The sequence below is a fragment of the Thermobia domestica genome, chromosome 3 (assembly GCF_964235325.1).
Source record: "Thermobia domestica chromosome 3, izTheDome1.hap1.1, whole genome shotgun sequence".
NCBI classification, from domain to species: domain Eukaryota; kingdom Metazoa; phylum Arthropoda; class Insecta; order Zygentoma; family Lepismatidae; genus Thermobia; species Thermobia domestica.
The window spans coordinates 47,160,838-47,181,021 of record NC_137456.1 but is presented as its reverse complement, the minus strand read 5'-3'; the positions used below and the strand labels follow the sequence as shown (position 1 = coordinate 47,181,021).

General features: G+C 36.6%; 1 protein-coding gene across 1 annotated transcript in view; it reads right to left on the bottom strand.

Annotated features, from left to right (window-relative positions):
- The window catches only part of LOC145681429 (TNF receptor-associated factor 3-like), a 32,626-nt gene extending 13,859 nt beyond the window's left edge, over positions 1-18,767 (bottom strand). Inside the window, exons 1-4 of the mRNA XM_081753074.1 lie at positions 18,550-18,767; positions 10,319-10,483; positions 7,079-7,228; positions 1,417-1,867 (exon numbers count right to left, since the gene is read on the bottom strand). Of these exons, the coding sequence (XP_081609200.1) occupies positions 1,417-1,867; positions 7,079-7,228; positions 10,319-10,483; positions 18,550-18,663 (880 nt within the window). The 5' untranslated portion in view covers positions 18,664-18,767. The remainder of the gene's footprint in view (positions 1-1,416; positions 1,868-7,078; positions 7,229-10,318; positions 10,484-18,549) is intronic.
- Between the last annotated feature and the right edge of the window lie 1,417 nt (positions 18,768-20,184).

Genomic DNA, 20,184 nt, shown 5'->3' with positions numbered 1-20,184 from the left:
TACGCCCTCTTTTAGGAATGGGATATTAAGACGAAGGGTGGAAGAAGGATATTGGGAGAGGATCTAAGGGATGTATAGACAATCGAACACCAGCCACATCGCCTTCAAAGCATATCAGAAATACCTCGTTACTGGCTGTAAGTATTTGCATTGTTTTTTATTGTTTGGTATGAGCAAATTTTGCGAAACGTATTTCGCATTTATAGCAAGTAACTAATAATACTCTATGTTTTCTGTAATCGGTCACAAGAATATTGTTGTAAACCTGTGAATCATCTGACAGCAGTTACATAGATAGCTGTGCTTCCATCTGTTTTCTTTATCTGTTATTCCTGTGTCTTAGCATATATGAACATAAGATGGCAGAACTGTTGCCTATGTAATTGTTGTCAGACGATTCGCAGGTTTACAACAATATTACTGTGACCGATTACAGAAAACATAGAACATTATTCGTTACTTGGCATAAGTGCCAAAGATATTTTGCAAAGCTTTGCTCATATTAAATGATAAATACCAATGCAAATTCTATCAGGTAGTAACGAGTTATTTCTGATAAGCTCGGAAGGCGATGTCTTAGTGCTGAATTAACACACAAGAAACACGCTAAAGTGGTAGTCATTTTGTGTTGTTTCAACACCTCATTTTTTACAGTGTAATATCCAACAATTACTTTAATCGAATAAGATATCTCTTATTTATCTTTAATAATTAACCGCCATTCATACATTCTTGGTTCAGTACTTTTGTTTCTCTCATATAGATACAGTATGGTTTTCGTCGTCAACTAATGACGGTAATAGGTTGATAACGTGTATATTGTCCTAGCTTTGATATTGCAGCATTTAATTTATCACATATCAGCCCGGACATACTAGAATCACGGTATATAGTGAAAACATTGGCGGAGTACGATCCCAGCATTCGCCTTGTGATCATCATATACATATAGTCTGAAGAATTGGGAATAATTTATAAAGGGAATATGCTAGCTCAGTAGTAGAATGTTTACTTCTGGTGCGTTGGGTCTCTTATTTGATCCACGGCCAAGTAAGTTTGTGGGGCAACATTGTGATCGTGGGTTTTCTCAGGGTACTCCCGTGTCCTCCCACTTTCTCATTCTACCAATTCGACCATCATCATTCACTTACTTTAATCATCGTCTTCCTTAGCCTCACAGGCATAACGTGGGACGTTAAACTCAAAGATTTCATTTCAATAATTTATGACAATTTTGGGTCAGTAAAATTCATTGTGTATATTTGGTTTCCGGTGAACCTTTAAGATTTTTCGAGACAAGTACGTAGACTTCTCAGACAACTGTTCAAATCCAAGGGCTCATACTTATCTCCTTATTTTAGACAAATGGCAACAAAAGGCGAAATCCTTAAAATTTTTATATCATCAAGATCTTACCTACAGCCTTTGTACTCATGTTGTGTGAAAAATTGAACGAATCTTTAAGGTCCATCAAATCTTGCCTCAATTGATTGTCCATTTTCGTTCGAAGGCTGATTTCTTCTTTTATGTTGTCCTGCACAACTCTGACTTCACCTTGGCAATGCTCACTGATTTCTTGTAATCGAAGCCTTAACTCTGTGACGATTGACTGTAGCCTTTGAATATCCTTTCGCTGTTCAGCACACATCGTTTTGAGGACATCGTTTTCTTCTTTTAGAGTGTTATTTAAAGACATAAGATGTCTATTAACATTTTCTACATATTGTTGCCTGGATTCCCTTTCGTCTTCGAATTGTTTTTGTAGGTTAATTAATGTCTCTCGTTGAATGAGCAAATCTGATGTGACCAAATGTACGTGAGCTGCTAGGTCTTCCGTCATATGCCTCTGCACTGCAGATGGTGTGCCCTGTAACATAAGAAAGAATTGCTCACTCACTTGTTTATTTCACTCAAAATCTGAGATATCACTTCCGTCTTACTCCTAAGCGACCATAAAGCTACGTGTAACTTAGATACTCTCATTTGCTGCTAAGTTACTGACATATGTACCCTAGGGTGCTAACTTTCCTTTAGAGGGATGTCAACCCTCCAGTACTTTCCAAAATTTTAAAAACTTTCCTCCATCTCCCAATTAGATTTAATCCAAGAGCTCAAATTTCCCTATTTAAAAAAAAAAAAAAAAAGGAAAACAGTGAGTCAATTATGCAAACTCAGGTAAAAGTCTCAATTCTTGAATTTGTTCTTTATATACGAGGGTGATTCAGAAATTAATACTTCCAAGTCCGTACTCGGCCAAACTACTGCAAACATTATGAACTGTTTCTTATTAATGCACTGATGTTTAGTTTATAGAATGTCACTTGTTTCACCTTCCTATCTCTTCTCATTTCAGAGTAATGGAGCAATCCGTGATATCCAATGGTGACGTCCAGTTGAAACAGTAGGCTGTCATTGAATTTCTGACTGCGGAAGGTTTGCGTCCAGAAACATTCATCGCCGGCGACGAGCTTTGGATACACCATTACGACCCAGAAACGAAGCGTCAATGGATAGAGTACCGCCACACGTTCCTTTCCTTCGCCAAAAAATTCAAAGTTGTCCTGTCTGCTGGCATAGTGTTGGGTTCACATTCTGCATCATTCTGTCTATAGTCCGGATCTTGTGCCCTGTGAATTTTGGCTCTTCTCCAAACTTAATGGCCAACGCTACAGTTGTGATACGTAAGTAGAAGCAGCAATTCAGCAATGGTGTCGTTAGCAGCCACTACAATTCTGCGTCAACGGCATGAAAAACCTTGTTTCGCGTTGGCACAAGTGTGTTGCCCGTAATGGAGACTATGTTGATAAATGATACCATCATTTGTAGTTGGCATTGCAAGCTTTCCACCGATACCTGTATCGGTGCTATCTGTCAAACACAAATAAAGATATCACCTTGGAGACATTACTTTCTGAATTATCCTCGTATATATGATATCTTGTTTTAGAAACTTCAAAACACTTGAGAGATTTTCTGCAATATCTGAATACACTGAGAAAAAAATTGTAGGTGACGTACTTAAAAAGATAGGATACGTACGTAATTCCTGTAGTTTTTGGACTTAACATACAGCAGACGTATAACTGAAAACGCATTTTTATAATACTTTCCGTATAAGTGTTCCATCTATACGTACTTTCCGTATGAAACAATGTAGGCGGTCAGGATCTCACATACAAATGGACGTATATAACATATAGCTGACGAAGATAACATAAGTATATGCATGTGATATACGGAAAACTGTTAGATGTCAGACATCCTGCAACGATATGATGTAACATCTAAGAGCAGTGCCTATGTAGCATACGGATAACGTATGCTCCGTACAGATTTATATAGTAAGCAAGAGGATACTGTATATTTGTACAATATACCGCTGTCCGGAGAACGGATTTTTCTCTGTGTACTCTGTAATTATTGTATAATTATTTTGTGTAATAAACTATTTTAAATTTAAGCATTTTTAATCAAAAATATTATTAGATGTAAGTCCTAACAAGTTGTACTTTCTTTTTTCTTTCTTTTTTTCTTTCTTTTTTTTTACCAAAAAAAAATGTTTCACTAGAATTATAATTTAATTCTAAAACTACCGCTTAAACGAAGAAGCTTTTATGATGGCAGTTGGATTTAAATTTTTCCAGCCTGATAAAATTATTCTTCAAAAGCAAAGAATATTCGTTTTGTATGTTTTGTCAATTAGTATGAAATCTATTAATCTATTACTATCATTTTGTTTTGATATTAAGAAGTACTTTCATAAAAATCATTCATAAACTCATTTTGAGTGTGTGATTGTTTTCAGTTCTTTTAAAATGTGTATTTTGCAGTAATTAACCTGTGAATCCTGGGTCGGAGTTGCTTAATTATTGTGCTATCGTTAATGATAAACCTGCGTGTAAAATTTGAAAGGAACGGTTTGGCAGAATTAGGTAAAAAAAATTGATGATAACATTACCTAAACACAAAAGATAAGTTCAGTAAAATTGTGAAAACCAATGAGTATTGAATAGTAAATAAATTCTACAATACGTGTATTTTTTGCATTTAACGAAAAAATCCAAACATGACCCACATTTATTTATTTATTTATTTATTTATTTATTTATTTATTTATTTATTTATTTATTTATTTATTTATTGAACATATTCCCAGATACAGCATAACTTTGCCATTTTACACAGGAAATGTTAACAAACAGGAAATAGAAAGAAAAAAGAAATCAACAACAACAACACCAAAAACAATGTCAACAAATAGTGCAAAAGTAATATTATTTTTCCATAATTCGTTTAATTGTTCTTTCAAACACTGGGTAGCTCGAAAAAATGTCCACATTAGTTGTTAAATGATTATAACAGTTCGGTATTCTGTAAAAAAGAGACCTCTGTATAATTGCCAACCTAGGGTGGGTGTTTCGGATTATGCGGGGAGGGACACGTCAGGATAGTTCCTGAGGTAATGTTTCCGATCTCAGGTTTCCGTTAACTATTTTATGAAGAAATTTCAGGTCAGAGTTATTTTTGCGTACTCCCGGAGTCTGGATATTAAGATATAGCAAGAGTTCCTCCTTAGGTAATATTCGAAGTGAGGGAATACGAAAGCGCAGAATTGAAAAAATATATATATATATATATATATATATATATATATATATATATATATATATATATATAAGTAAGTCTAGAGAGATGTGTTGGTGCAGCCATGGCCCATAAGGGAGAGCAGTATTCGATCTTGGGCGCTATTAGAGTTTTATAAAAAGTTGCTAAGGATGAAACAGTGCGTAGTTCAGTAAATCGATAAAGAAGTCCCAACATGCGCATTGAATTCTTAAGTATTGAGGAGATGTGGTCAGATGTGGCGAGTTTCGATTCAAAGATAACACCAAGATCATTATGACTAGCAGAATGTGTAATGGGGGAATTGTTGATGTGAAGGGAACAGGTGATCAAACAATAGAACTAATGAAGCTGAAGAAACATATTGCGGATTCTCATGCGTAGTTTTCGAGAGAATGAAAAAAGGATTTGTTTGTAAACCTAAAAACTTATACTATACGAGAACCATGCTACATTCTGCCTTTTGGCAGGTCCTGCGGCTAATGAAGTGTTTTTTTTTCTTTCTTTAATTTTAGGTTTGGGTCTGGAAATATTTCTTCCATGTTTCTCGATCTTCAGTTTCCTCTTTTAATTCCCAACATTTTCTTCTACTTTTTAAATCATCGATCAGTTGTGTTCTTCTTCTTCCTATTCCTCGCTTTCCTTCCATCTTTCCTTTTATAGCGGTATGAAGAAGACAATTTCTTCCTAAGATATGTCCAACTCAATTCATCTTCCTACAGAGAATGCTTGCTAAAAAGCGTCTTCTTCTCTCCTATCCGTTTGAAAATATCTTCGTTTGTTAATCTCTCCGTCCATTTTGTCCTCTTCATCTTCCCTCCAACACTACATTTCGAAGCTCCCTAAATATTTCTTCTCTAACTTCCGTAATGTCCAAGTCTCTGAATCACAGTCCAGTATTTCATATATAGCACTTGACCAACGTATTCCTAAGTTCAATATTGAGCCTGCTAGTTAAGAGTGATTTTTTTTCTTGTTGAATGCTTCTGTAACTATGGTAATTCTTGACCTGATCTCTTTGGTGCAGTAAACGTCTCTTGTCAATATACTTATCAAATATTTGAAATAATCTATCTTTTCAAGTTCTATTTGTTCTACACTGACCCGTAAGGGAGCACTTCCATGGAATATTCCCATGACTTTCGATTTCTCGATGTTAATTTCCTTTCCATATTATTTTCCAGTCATCTGTTTTGTCCATCATCTCCTGTAGTTCTTCTTCGGTTCTAATTATACCAGGAAGTCGCGGTCGGAAAGAGTGATTGCCGCCGTCGACGGTGGCACGACGATCGACTTGTTCAAAGTTGCCGACCTTCTGCCGAGGGGGCCAGCGGTCGAAAATCGTAAAATATAATGCCCTTTGCCGACTCTTTGCCAACTGTTGCCGAGCGTCAGAGTCGGCAAAACAGTCGGAAAGGCTTCTTTCCGACCCTCTGCCGACTCCTTATGCCGGCGTCTTTTCGACGGCGGCGCCGACGCATTTAATGCTCATTTCCGGCTGTTTGCCGACTGCTCAGCAAGGTAACTATTCGTCGCGGTCGAAAATCGCGCGGAAAGTCGCCGGCAATCCGACCGCGGCATCTGGTAGGCATGGACAAATGTCCGACTGTAGGCGGCAGAATCCTGATGGGGTAATAACCGTATCATCTGCATACCTGATCTTGTTAATGATCTGCCCTCTAATCTTAAAATCTCCAATTCCAGTTAATGTTTCCTTCTTTAAACATTCACTGTAAATGTTGAGTAATAAATGGAAAACTGAGCCAAAACTGACATGTATGACAGTAGTATGACAACAATATATAGTATACGGTTAATGAGGCATAGCTTAAAAGTATAATTAAGTCTTAAATTATAATCTCTGTTTAACTAAAATACTGTCTTACTCACTCGCGGTGGCTCAGTATCAGAGCGTTCACCTCTGGTGCGCCGGTCCGCGATCGATCTCAGCTCATGCCAAGTGTGGTTTGCAGCGGACAACCACCATGTACGTGTTTCTCTCGCTGTTCTCCCGTTTCCTCCCACTTTCTTCATACCATCACTTCATTCATTCTCATCATCATCGCCTGCTTTAGTCTACATGGCATAAACGTGATGCGTAAAACTGAAGGATTTCATTTCATTTTCGACTTACACAACTTTTTGTTAACATTTTACTTAATTTTTGGTGGGGTATAACTCCAAAATGACTCATTTGTACACTCGCGTTCGTCTACTGGTTTTTCATGTTTTGCTATGAGTAGGGGTCTAAACTTCCCCCAACGTTTGTTACTGTTGTTTACGAAAATCCCATATCAGGTGTAGTTATATCAATGTAAATAAATTATTATACAGATTATAATGGAAATGTTTAGCCTGCACTTGTTATCTTGATCAAGGAAAATATTGTGAATAATCATACAAAGGAATTTGAATATTAAATAAAAATCAATTAGCATACTTTTGATTCACTTACCTCGAACTGACAATCAGAATATAAACAAGTTTCGATTATAGTTCCACATCCATCCGCAAGATGCCTCTCCAAGTCCATTCGTTTCACGTAACGAATTTCACAATTCTTAGGACATGGAACTGGAACTTGCAGACACACGGAGTAGTGCTTCTGGAGACAAACAATATAAAAAATATTTGTGTAATACAGTAATATTTTGTTGTGTAAACTAAAAAAAAATCTGAAATAACACTCCTTATACTATTTGTATATAAAATATTTGTGGGGTTTCTCAACCTGGAGGTCGCGAAGATAAGCGGAAGATAAATATAATTTGAATCTAATACCGGAAAATATTTTTAAATATTTTGAATTTTTTTTCGGACAGGCATATTTTTTATACGTACTTTTAAGAGTAACAAAAAAGTAGGTGCACTAAACATTTTCAACAGGTGCAGAGTTGGTTAAAAATCAATTTAAATGAAAGAGGTACGATATGAAATTAATGAGAACTGCGTATTGAATTAGCAGAAAAATACAAATGCAACAAAACCTGCATATTGAAATACAATGAGCGAATGTGGCTGCAATGAAGGTATATTTTTGGTGTGGGATTTTATTTGTTTCCTAAATTTTAAATGTAAACAAGTTGTTGGTGATACTGAACACATACACAAAAATGTACCAAATTTACAACAATATGCGGTAACTCAAAGTGGCTTTCTCTCGAAAATTAAAATACTCAGTAACTTTTCAGACAACTCTTCAAGTGTTTCAAAACCAAAATTAGAAATCGCATTATTTTTGTTTTAATCATATGATCGAAAATTAAAAGAGTTATGAACTTAAAGAAAATTCAAACAGCCTCTATTTTGAAACAGTATGACGGATCGGATTCGGTATTTGTAATATGAATTAACTTATCAAATTTGGTTTTAATCCGTTGGCTTGTAGGAAGTTTAATACATTCGCTTTCTTGTATCTACTATACAAGGTCTGTATGATAAGTAATGAGACTCGCCGCGCCGCGGCACGCGTGTCGCTGGAGCGGGTTTGTCGGTGATGGAGGATGTAGGGGGGGGGTCCGAGCAAAGCAACGCACCGCGCGTCAGTTGGCTCCGAGCCTTAGTGGAGCGCGGACAAGCCTTGGACAAAGCCCTTGTGAACATTCTTGTCACGGCGGAAAATCAACAAACATGGAGGGTTCCATCGAACAGCGTTATGCGATCAAATTTTGCGTTCGCCTGGGGAAAACGGCTACTCAGACGCTTTCTCTCATCACGGAGGCCTACAAAGAGGAAGCCCTATCCAAAGCCCAGGTGTTTCGTTGGCACAGTGCGTTCCGGAACGGCCGGGAAAGCGTTGAGGATCTGGAGAGGGCTGGACGCCCGACAACAGTGACTACGGACGAAACTGTGGCAAAAGTGAGGGATCTCCTGAACTCAGACCGTCGATTATCGTTGAGATTGATTGCTGATGAACTCGATATGAACCACACAACAGTGCACAAGATTGTGACGGAACAATTGGGAATGAGAAAAATCTGTGCGAAACTGGTGCCGCGAGTGTTGACTGACGAACAAAAGCAACGACGTGTTGATTGTTGTCAGGAACTGTTGAACCTCATGAACAGTGACCCTAACTTTGAAGATGACGTCATAACAGGTGACGAGTCGTGGGTGTTCCAGTACGACCCTGAAACGAAACGTCAAAGCGCGGAGTGGCACACTCCTGCGTCCCCGCGCCCCAAGAAGGCCAGAATGTCGAAGTCAAAGGTGAAAACAATGTTGATTGTTTTTTTTGACAATGTGGGGGTGGTCCACAAGGAGTTTGTACCCCAAGGACAAGCCGTCAACGCCGCCTTCTACAAACAAGTCCTTGAGAGACTGCACAGGAGCGTCAAGCGGAAAAGACCGGCGATCGCTAGCCGGTGGAAGTTGCATCACGACAATGCCCCTGCCCACACCGCCTTCTTAGTGACCTCCTTTTTGACCCGGATTGGGGTGGAAGTCCTTCCACAACCACCCTACAGCCCAGATGTGAGCCCGGCCGACTTCTTCCTCTTCCCGAAGCTGAAGCCACGCTTGAAAGGAACCCGTTTTGCAGACGTCACAGCCATCCAAGCAGCCGTGACCACATTTCTAAAGGACATGCCGGCTGCTGACTTCCAGGGGGCGTTTGCAGCGTGGAAACATCGATTGCAGAAGTGCATCGACGCAAGAGGAGAGTACTTCGAAAGCTTTTAAGTCCCTGTACAGATCAGATCAATAAAACAATGTTTCCAGACCTGGTCTCATTACTTATCATACAAACCCTGTATACAAGAAATGGAAAATGAAATCAAATGTAATCTTCCAGTTTTACGTCCCACGGTTATGCCGGTGAGGTTAAAAGAAACGGTGATTATGAGAAATGAATGAAATGGTGGAATGAAGAAAGTGGGAGGAAACGGGAGAACCCTAAGAAAACCCACGAGCACGGTGTTTGTCCACTACAAAGTCCACACGGCGCGAGCTGGGATCGAACCAGGGACCCCAAGCACCGGAGGTGAACGCTCTACCACTGAGTCACCTCGATGTTTAATTATTTATTACAGTCACATATATTGCAAATAACTACTCAAGTAATACAAGGTTTTCTTTCCATTTTACTTTCTTTTTATAAGTGTGGTCCGAGGTAGAGGATGGATGGTTTGAGGTACAAAAGCATATTATACGTATCATAGTCCACTATGTAACATAATTTATAGAGTTGTCCCAGCAAAAATTCAAGTAAGTTTTTGGATTGTTCTGAGAATAAACATGTGCAAAAGGCATTGAAGTATTAACTGAATCCAATAAAAAGAAAACGCTCATACTATTAACTATAAATTTATTATGATAATTTCCAAAAGTGTTCCAAAGTACACCAGTCTTCCCTATACCAATTTTTCATGGGTAAGTATGTTTTCGTCCTTGTACACGAAATCATTGTACCTCCATTGAAACGTTTCTCTCTTTTCTTTTAAAGACAATTAGTAAGATTTCTTTTCTTTTCACATAATATCAATTAAAAAAAAGAAAGAAAGTTGTGATCCAGAGCTATCTCATACGTATAGAAAAAACCAAATGAAGAACGGAATCAAAAACTCTTAATAGAAAGTCATGAAATGTGATTTATAAACTATGAAATATCCTATAAAAACATAATACTTGTGGGAAAGGCTCAGATACTTAATATTCCTCCTTTGAGCTCAGTCTTGGACTAACAGCAAACACTTACCTGTAACGCATTAGCCGTTAATGTTTCGTTACAGTAACGACATATGGCACGCTTTCTATTCACACACTCATTCTCCAAATGTAGGAACATGTATCTTCTCTGGATATAGCTGCCACAACCATTCGAACATCTTTCAGGGGCCTGTTGACAGTTCTTAAAATGCTCCTGAATTAAAAAGAGAAACAAGGTTGTTAAATAAGAGTTCATTTTCACTTCTATACAGCACAAAATATAGGCCCAACGATGGGGAAACAGTAGCTAACCATCTGTCAACGTTGCATTTGACCATTTTGCCGAGCATTTGCCAACCAACTCAACTGCCAATGTAGTCCATACAAAAGAATTAAAATTTTGATTGAAACTGCGAGGTCGAAATCGTTGGATAAATAACGCCAAATTGTTGGTTGGCCAACACATATTACACAACGCTGGGCCAACATGTTCTTCAACTCTATTTTTGCGATTACCAAATTCCAGCCATACGGGCCATTATCTTACTGTTGGATAAATGAGACAAATTGTTGATTGCTCAACACACATTAAACAACGTTGGACCAACGTGTTCTTCAACTCTATTTTTGCAATACTACCTCCCAGCCATACCGCTCATTAGTCTACTGTTGGATAAATGTTGATGGCAAATTGTTGGTTAGCGCAACAGATTAAACAACTTTGGGCTAACGTGTTCCTTAGTTTTATTTTTTTGCAATTACTAACTTCCAGCCATAGAGTCCATTAGCCTACTGTTGGATAAGTGACGGCAAATTGTTGGTTGGCCAACATATACTTGAAACTACATTAATCCACCGTGTTCTTCTATTTTATTTTTGCAATTACTAACTCCGGGCATACCGCCCATTAGTCTACTGTGGATAAATGACTGCAAATTGTTAGTTGGCCAACATACACGTTAAACTACGTTAGACCAACGTGTTCTTCAACTTTATTTTTGCAATTACTAACTCCCGGCATACCGCCTATTAGCCTACTGTGGATAAATGACGGCAAATTGTTAGTTGGCCAAATACACTTTAAACTACGTTAGACCAACGTGTTCTTCAACTTTATTTTTGCAATTACTAACTCCCGGCATACCGCCTATTAGCCTACTGTGGATAAATGACGGCAAATTGTTAGTTGGCCAAATACACTTTAAACTACGTTAGACCAACGTGTTCTTCAACTTTATTTTAGTAATTTCCAATTCCCATCCAGGTTGACCATTAGCTTAGTAATAGGTTGTATGTATATAAAGGTAATCAACAAAGTTCTGTCGCTTTTTGTGGAAGTCTGTGCTCAATTGGCCCTCACACGTGAGTTGAATGTGAATAAAGATAAAGCGAAGGTCAGTTGTTGGTGTGGGTATATCCAACATACTACCTGGCTGTGGAAGTTCAGTTGCACCGTGAACTTGCGTAAGGAGAGTAAACATGGGACATCCAGAGAGCGTCATAAGGCCATGTATGCTGTACGAGTTCAAACTGGGGTCAAACGCTGCTGCAGCGAGGCGGAAGATATCCCAGGCCTTTGGTGAGAGTGTCATGACTATGCGGACAGTGCAGCGGTGGTTTAACAAGTTTAACGATGGTGACGAAATACTCGTAGACGCACTACGTGCCGCAAGACCAACACATGTACAAAATAAACATCTTCAGGCATCAATTGAGGCGAACAGTGGCCAGACATGTGAGGAACTGCAACTACAATTCAGCATGAGTGGAAAACCATTCGGCAGCACCTCCATAAACTTGGGAAGCACTACAAGTTGGGTCGATGGGTCCCACATGATATAACTCTGGGTCAGAAGGCAAAGCGAGCAGACACCTGTGTTTCTTTGCTGTCTCGTCTGAGGAAGGAGCCATTTCTGGACAGGGTATTGACATATGGGTCCTGTACAAGCTCCACGGCGCCGTCATCACTGGTTAGCATCCGATTCCAAAACAACCGAAACCAGCACTGCACCAGAAGAAGGTCCTCATGTGTGTTTGCTGGACTGCTCGCGGCATCGTGCATCGGGAACTGCTACCAGCTGATCAGAGCATCAATGCAACTGTATACTGTCAGCAGTTGAGCAGTATTCAAGAAAAATTCAATGCTCTGGAGCCAGCACTTCTGAATCGCAAAGGATTCCTCCTGTTACAGGACAACGCTAAGATCCACGTGGCTAAGATGACCCGGGACACCATTCTACTCCTTGGATGGGAAACACTATTGCATCCGCCATACTCCTCAAACATTGCAAGGTCCGATTATCACCTGTTCCATTCCTTGGACAATCACCTTAGTGGACGTCAGTTCAAATCCCTAGTAGAGGTGCAAAATGCACTTGATACCTTCTTGGTTTCACGGTCCACCAAGTTTTATCGCGATGGAATTCATGGCCATCCAGAACATTGGCAGAAGATCGTCGATGCTGATGGGGACTATTTTTGATCTTCCAGGCACCTCTTAGGTGACATATCGATGTTTGAAGCTTGTGGGTAAAAAAGTGATAGAACTTTCTTGGTTACCTTTTTATATACTAGCGTTTTTGAATCGCAAATTGCTGTAACAAATTCAAATTTGCTTAGCAGTTTGTAAGATTTGTATCCCATTTTCGTGAGTATAGGAAATTAGTATTATTATTTTTACTGCTTTATATGCATAGTTAATAGTAAAAACAATAACATTATTTTGTGTCTCACAGGCATTTTTTTTTTTTTTTTTTTTTTTTTTTTTTTGTATTCCCAGAAATAACAAATGTCAGGACTTTGAACATATTGAAAAATAGAGCACTTCAGTCGCAAGATGTGTATTTTGCGGTAATACCAATCTTGTAAAAAAAAAAAAAAAAAAAAAAAAAATGATTGCAAGAACAACTCCCCATCGTCCATTCCTCGTAAGTTTCGGGAAAAGGCTTGTTCTGCCTAAATACTCTGCCTGGAAGGCCGTTCGTGACAGGATAATCTTTAAAACCAATTATAGATAAAAACTAAGCAGGTATCCCAAAATTGACAACTGAATCCTAGGGGACCAATGGAGGAAAAAGAAAATCACCTTCCAAACAACTAAGAGACAAATGCAGAATGGATGGATACAATAAAATTAAACCAAGCAATATTAATAAAACAGACGTTCCTATAAATACTGAAATATAAAATTGGATTAGATAGAAAGAAATTGCAAAGCTATAAGTGAATATCAGGTAATAAGGTAATAGTAAGAAATTAAGAAATTAATATTTATAGAAGCGATAAGTAGATGTTACATTCATAAACCCAAACCTTAGATCATTTCCGCAAGGATTCGCAACACAAGTTGTGAGCTCAGACAAAGAATTTAATTTAGCTGAAAGTGCGAACATAAAATCAAAGTTAATGATAAAGAATTAGCAAGATTTCTATCTAAAATACAACAAGAACACCCTTTATTTACATTGTTTCATCCTGGCTTGACTATCCAAAGATCTGGAAATTTCATTATATTTGCACCATAAACCCCAATAAAATATATATGGGGCAATAGAAATGAATAGATGGAAATATGAGCCACAGGATGTTCTAAATATAATAGAAAATTATGAAACAAAAATAAAACACTTAAAATTTAACATTCATGTAACAGATAATGCAATAAAACAAAAACTAAAATTACACTACTCACAGTTAGAAAAGTAGTCAATAAGCAAATGCAATGAAAGTGAAGATGGCACATTGACCAAGAACTTACATTCTACTGAAGATAACACTAAATGTAAACAAACAAAAAAAAACATATGCAAACAATTCCTAACTAAATTCAAAACAAGTCCGGAAAATGAAAAAAAAAAAACATCTATATCACGATTAGAAGAAATACCAAGTTCAAGTAAATCAATGAAAGAAATAAAAACCATCGAAAAAACAAAACTGACGAAAACAAGAAAAGCATAACTTGTAGCTATTCGTATCAAAATATTGAACGTTTCTATAACTTAACGACTTTAGAAGAACCAAAGCTATTAACTGCAGAGTTCAGGGTCCTTGTACGCAATTTACGTGAAAAAATTAGAGATATAATATTTGGAATATACTAAAAGATTGATCATGTTCATTTAAAAGGTAATAAAATTCTAACTGACATACAGGTACTTCTGTATTTGTCGATGAAGTATACATAAGAAGAGACGAGATCCTGGATTTCAGGAAGATCTACGAACAAATGGCTAGTGCGCAGAAGAGCTTTGATAGTAAGAGAGAATGGCCTGACTACCACATACATGTGAAGATACCGTAACATCCAGCCATGAAAATAAAACCATGCAGTCATGTTAAAACTAAGAAGAGCAGTTGAAAAACATCAAATTAGAATTATAGTATATAAGAGCCGTGGAAACATTTCCTACTTATCTATAACAGGAATAATTTATAAGGTAAACGAAGCCAGCAATAATCATCTCTGATAAGACAATTAAAGCTGCTAACATCTCACAGAAATACAGTACATGGTATACTGCATTGAAATTGAAACGGAAATTCATATCTTCATATTAATTAGTATATATTGCCAATTTAGCTTTCCAATTCAAGGCTTTCTAAATACATTACACAATATATGCAATACTTATCACGATGATAAGCTACAGACGCCAACGAAAGTGTCTCCACTATGGTTCAGTTCAATACTAGATGACAAAGGAATCCAGTTGGAAGACTTTATAATGCAACATAAATTACACACGCAGAATAAACCCAGATATCCTCTAACATATAGAAACAAACATAAAAATGGTGACATATTGACGTAACATTTAACATAAAAAACCGGATGGTTATAGGAGGTGCAACTACAAGCAATCATAATGTAAATATATTCACATTAGCCGACTCGAACACAAATGTAAACACAAGTGAACCAACAGTGAAAAGCCTTAATTATAACATCAATAAAATAAATTGGGGTAAGTTTACAAAGAATGTAAATGTTTCCAATATCAATTGTACGGCTAACCCGAACGAAATAACAGATAAAATAGAAAATACAATTAAGGAGACTCTTGCAAAATGCTCATTCAAAGGCAAATATTTTAGAAAATTATTTTGGAACCTTTACCTTCAGAGATTACAAAGCATAATGGAGGCAATTAGGAAAAGCTATCAACACTCATCTAATCAATTAAGTAAACAAAGGAGTCTGAAAAAATATAGAAGAAACAAAGAAGATTATAAAGCACTTATTAAGGCAAAACAAGGCTCATGAGGGAAAAATTGTCAAAGAAAATTTACAGACCAACCCATGAGGTCTCCCTTACAAGAATATTACTTAAAAAGTTAGTTCCCAACCCAATTATCAACCATAAAGAAACCGGATGGATTGATGACCAAAAATTGGAAAGAAAGATCTAACGTCTTCTTGTACTCCTTTTTACCAGATGAATTAAAATAACGAAAACGAATATCATAAAGAGCTAAGAAGTAAATTTAACAATATTGACAATATTTCAGGAATAGAAAATATAACTAATGAGGAAATAAAAATAATAATTAAAAATCTTTCAAAAAAGAACAAAAAGCCAAATCATAAAAAATGAAATATTCGAAAAACTGAAAGAGTTTTTGAACTCTTGTATCTATAGACTATTAAACTTGTACATGCAAAAGTAAAATTTCTCAACAATTAAAAAAAAAAAAAAGCAAACGTCATATTACTACTTTAAAGGAGAAGATAAAGATAAAACACTTAACAAATCTTACAGGCCTATCTGTCTTCTAAATACTCTAGGCAAAATATACGAGAAAACACTAGTAAACAAGATTAACAAATTCCAAGCTAGATCAAGACAAAATGCAATACGGATTCAGAAAGAATAAATCCACAGAAGACGCAATACACAAATTATTTAATATAATCGACAATTATAGCGTAAATCATAAACATACAGCAGCAATATTTATAGATATTTCTGTAGCTTTTGACAATATCTTATGGCTGCCAATATTTAACAATATGATTAACTTAAATTTTCCGAAATCACTTTTGAAAATTATAAATTACTGTGATGACAAAAGACCGACAATAATATCGGCTTGTAATTTTTTTAAAAGAAAATCACCAAAGGATGTGTATGTGATCCTGTATTGTGGAACATTGCTATCGACATTGCTTAAAATTATTAAATAATATGGAGGATACTGCAAGAGTTGTTGCGTATGCAGATAATTTAACTATAGTAATTGCCGCATAAAGCAGACAAGAATTAGAGTTCAAGTTTAATAAAAAAAGATCGAAACCTCCACCGAAAATCGAAACCAGGATCGCCCGCTCATAAAACATGCATGTTAGCCAGCCGTCCACCAAGAGGTACTGTACAATCAAGGTACTAAACGAGCCGAGAGCTAGATATTCTGTTCCTCTTAAATTTATCCCACCTTTTAAATTAGGCTAAAGACTGCTCTAAAATACCTTCATTATCTGAAATTCTGAAGGTACAGTTATCTCCTCTAAATTTATATTACTTCCATGAACTTGTTACTTGTTTCTGGTCTGGTCGTATAGGCCAGGGGTGCCCATGTTCCCAAATGGTTGGGTGTAACCTGCCAAATTTACTATTCTTCCCACCAAATTTGCCAGTCTTCCTCCAAATTTCCATTCCTCCCCTCAAATTTACCACTCTTCCCCAAATTTATATCTTTAACCAAATTTACATTTCTTCCCTCAAATTTACCATTCTTCCCCTAAAATTTATATTTCTTCCCTCAAATTTACCATTCTTATCCAAAAATTTACATTCCTTCCCTTAAATTTACCATTCCTACCCCAAATTTACATGTTTTCCCTCAAATTTACCATTTCTCCAAAATTTACATTTCTTTCCTCATATTTACCATTCTTCCTCCAAAATTTACACTTCTTTCCTCAAATTTACCATTCTTCCCCCCAAAATTTACATTTTTTTCTCACATTTACCATTCTTTCCCCAAAATTTACATTTCTTCCCTCAAATTTACCATTCTTCCTCCAAAATTTACATTTCTTCCATCAAATTTACCATTCTATTCTCCAAATATACATTTTCTTTCCACATTACCGATTCTCTACTTTGACTGTTCCATTTACAATGAAAAATTGTCCCACAAATAATCTCATGGGCGTAACTTGAGCAATAAAAACCGCCTGTGGGCACCTCTGATATACCCTATGGGTGAGTCGAGTGATTTCTTCATTTCCGGTTATAAAGAAATTGCAAGTTCCGAAATTTGTATTTTCGGCTCCAAAGAATATGGCGGATAGATAAAGAAAGCAAAGTGTTCTCCCTCCTTCAGTGGCATAGGCATCAATGTTACAAATCCCGCGGAGAGAGAAAATTGAAAATATTTCACCAAAGTGCTCCCCAGGAGTCCGTCCTGTATTCGCCCCTGGTGTAGGTATTATCCTTTTCCTTACTTACCTTTATGATATACTAAATCTTTAAAGTTCCTTGCTTCGGGAATTTAGACAAATATAATTCATATAGATTAAAACAGAAGGTAACTATTGCCAGTGCGATATGTAGAGCACCTCTTTGGAAACAACCGAAAACAAATAATGCCGGAAGTACGTCATAGAGTTACTAAACCCATCCATAGAAATGAAGAAAGCTGACAAGTGGTTCAACATTAACGAGGAAGAGGAAATGTCCTCTTGTTCAATGCCTGAGTCAAGTAGTTTCGTCACTTCCGCTCTCAACGAACGTGCAAGTTTCCAAAAGTTTCAAAACAATACATATGCTAGATAAGGAAAGTATAGGCTCATACATGTGTAGAGGCACTTACTTTTGTACAGGTGTTTCCTCACCTTCCTTATCTTCGATTCATTTATACATTTTTTTCCAAAATTTAAACCAACATCACAAGTCTTTCTTCTTGCAATATAGACTATACCTATAAGTCAGTACAAAACGTAGCATTCTAGCTGGCATGTGTAACACATTTCTGTGGAATATAACGGAAACAACGCCCGAAATGCTGTCCGGATATAAATCATACTTGAGCTACCCATGTGTTTCATTCCGTATTGCTTTAAATCAATGTAGGGCAAAATTATGTTTACTTTGCTATAATCACCATAGCTGTCATAATTGTTTATTGCATTTTTAGCGTTGCGTTGCGATGCAAGAATTTTTTTGAAGATCGATACGGAATGAACTTTCATGTCTTTCAGCTTTCACAGTTCACTAAGCTGCCAAAAATTAACTACAGTATAAAAATATATAATAAAGAATTTGTTGTACTAACCTGTAGTTCATTTTCTGGAATTTTCACTTTACAAAAGTAACAAGGAGTTTGGCGGTATTTGCGAGGTCTTTTACCGTTTACAGCAACATTGTTTTGTTGTTGTTGCTGCATCATTATGTTATGAAGGAAGTTCTTCCTCAACCAAACACAATTTCACTCAATACAACTTCGAGGTGAATAATTGTTTCTTCTCGTTCACCTTGTGTATGGTTCAACGCTGTAACTTGATGCGACTGACGTTGGAAGCAGATAACGTTTAGTGAATAAAGATTGCAATTCGTGTAACGCATCTCGATATGACGTATTAAATGATTCTTTACTTTGGTATTTTATCATAGATAATATCCAGGATGAGATAAAAATAACAAGGCACGATTATCTCTTTGAACAAACAAAGAAAAAACGATATATTTGTTTCATTTCTTGTTTATTTTATTTATTTATTTATTTTTTACGAATTCCATTCACTCCAGAGAACCTTACGAAACAGGACAACAAATCTCTTTTAATTTTCTTTCCAAACACGTAACACGTTTTTATATATTAGATATACAAAAATTGTATTATGTTCACCAGAGAAACACGAAACGTACGTTGCGTAAAAAAAAAAAAAAAAAAAAGTGTGTTAAATCAGCACAATGGTCCTGTTGCTAGAGTTATGTTAAAGTTTTTGAGATATGCCTGATACTACGTAAGCCCCATTGGATTTTATTTTCCAGTAAATTGTTACAATGGAAGTGGTTAAGTGAACAATCTGACATGTCTACTTATAATATGGAGTGATTTTATTAACACATAATTGGTGTTATTTTGTGTGCAAGCAACAATACTTTACTGTTGTCCGCATTCCATAGAAGCAGGGAATGCCATGAATTTTAAACTATGCAACACATTAAAGTCGTCGTTATCTGTGAAGGATTTAATGGATTTACTTCAATAATGAACTCGGTCAAGATGATTGCTCCAACTATCTATTTAAAAAAAAAAAAACGAATTCAAAAATTTACTTTCGTTCAAAATTTATCGTGTGAAGTAACGGACTGAACGACAGACGTACTATAAAAAAAAGTATTCGAACCGAGTCGTGAAGCTTGATCTAGATCTATCTATTTCACCACCCAATAGAACGCGAGGGTGTGTTCCAGTCGTCAACCCCAACCCATCAAATTTTGTCAGTGTCGTCTCTCGCGCTACACGGAAAACATCTCCCGAGAGTACAGTGTTGTCGGTTTGGCACCAAGTTCCGTTTTGTCATTATTATTATTTGTTGTTGTTGTTGTTGCGTTATATTTTCGTTGTTACTATTCGTGTTATTGTTACCGTTTTAGAGTAATTGTTACAGTGGTTATTGTTGTGCAGTGTTATTATTGCTAATTTTTAAATGTTTTTTTAAAAAAATACTCATTTATTATTTCTTCAAAGTTTGGCAACATTGTTAGTTAATTTCAGCTGTTTGACGCTTCCGCAAGTGTGCGCTCGGGAAGCGGCTCCACGAATTATACCGAAGCTTTCCGATGCATCGGAGCTCAAGCAAAATATTGCTGTGATTGGTTTAGAGCCCAAGCATTACGTGGGTTTTCTTAAGAAAATTTCCCTCAACTGACACAAAATTTTCCCTTTTTGTATCAAATTTTC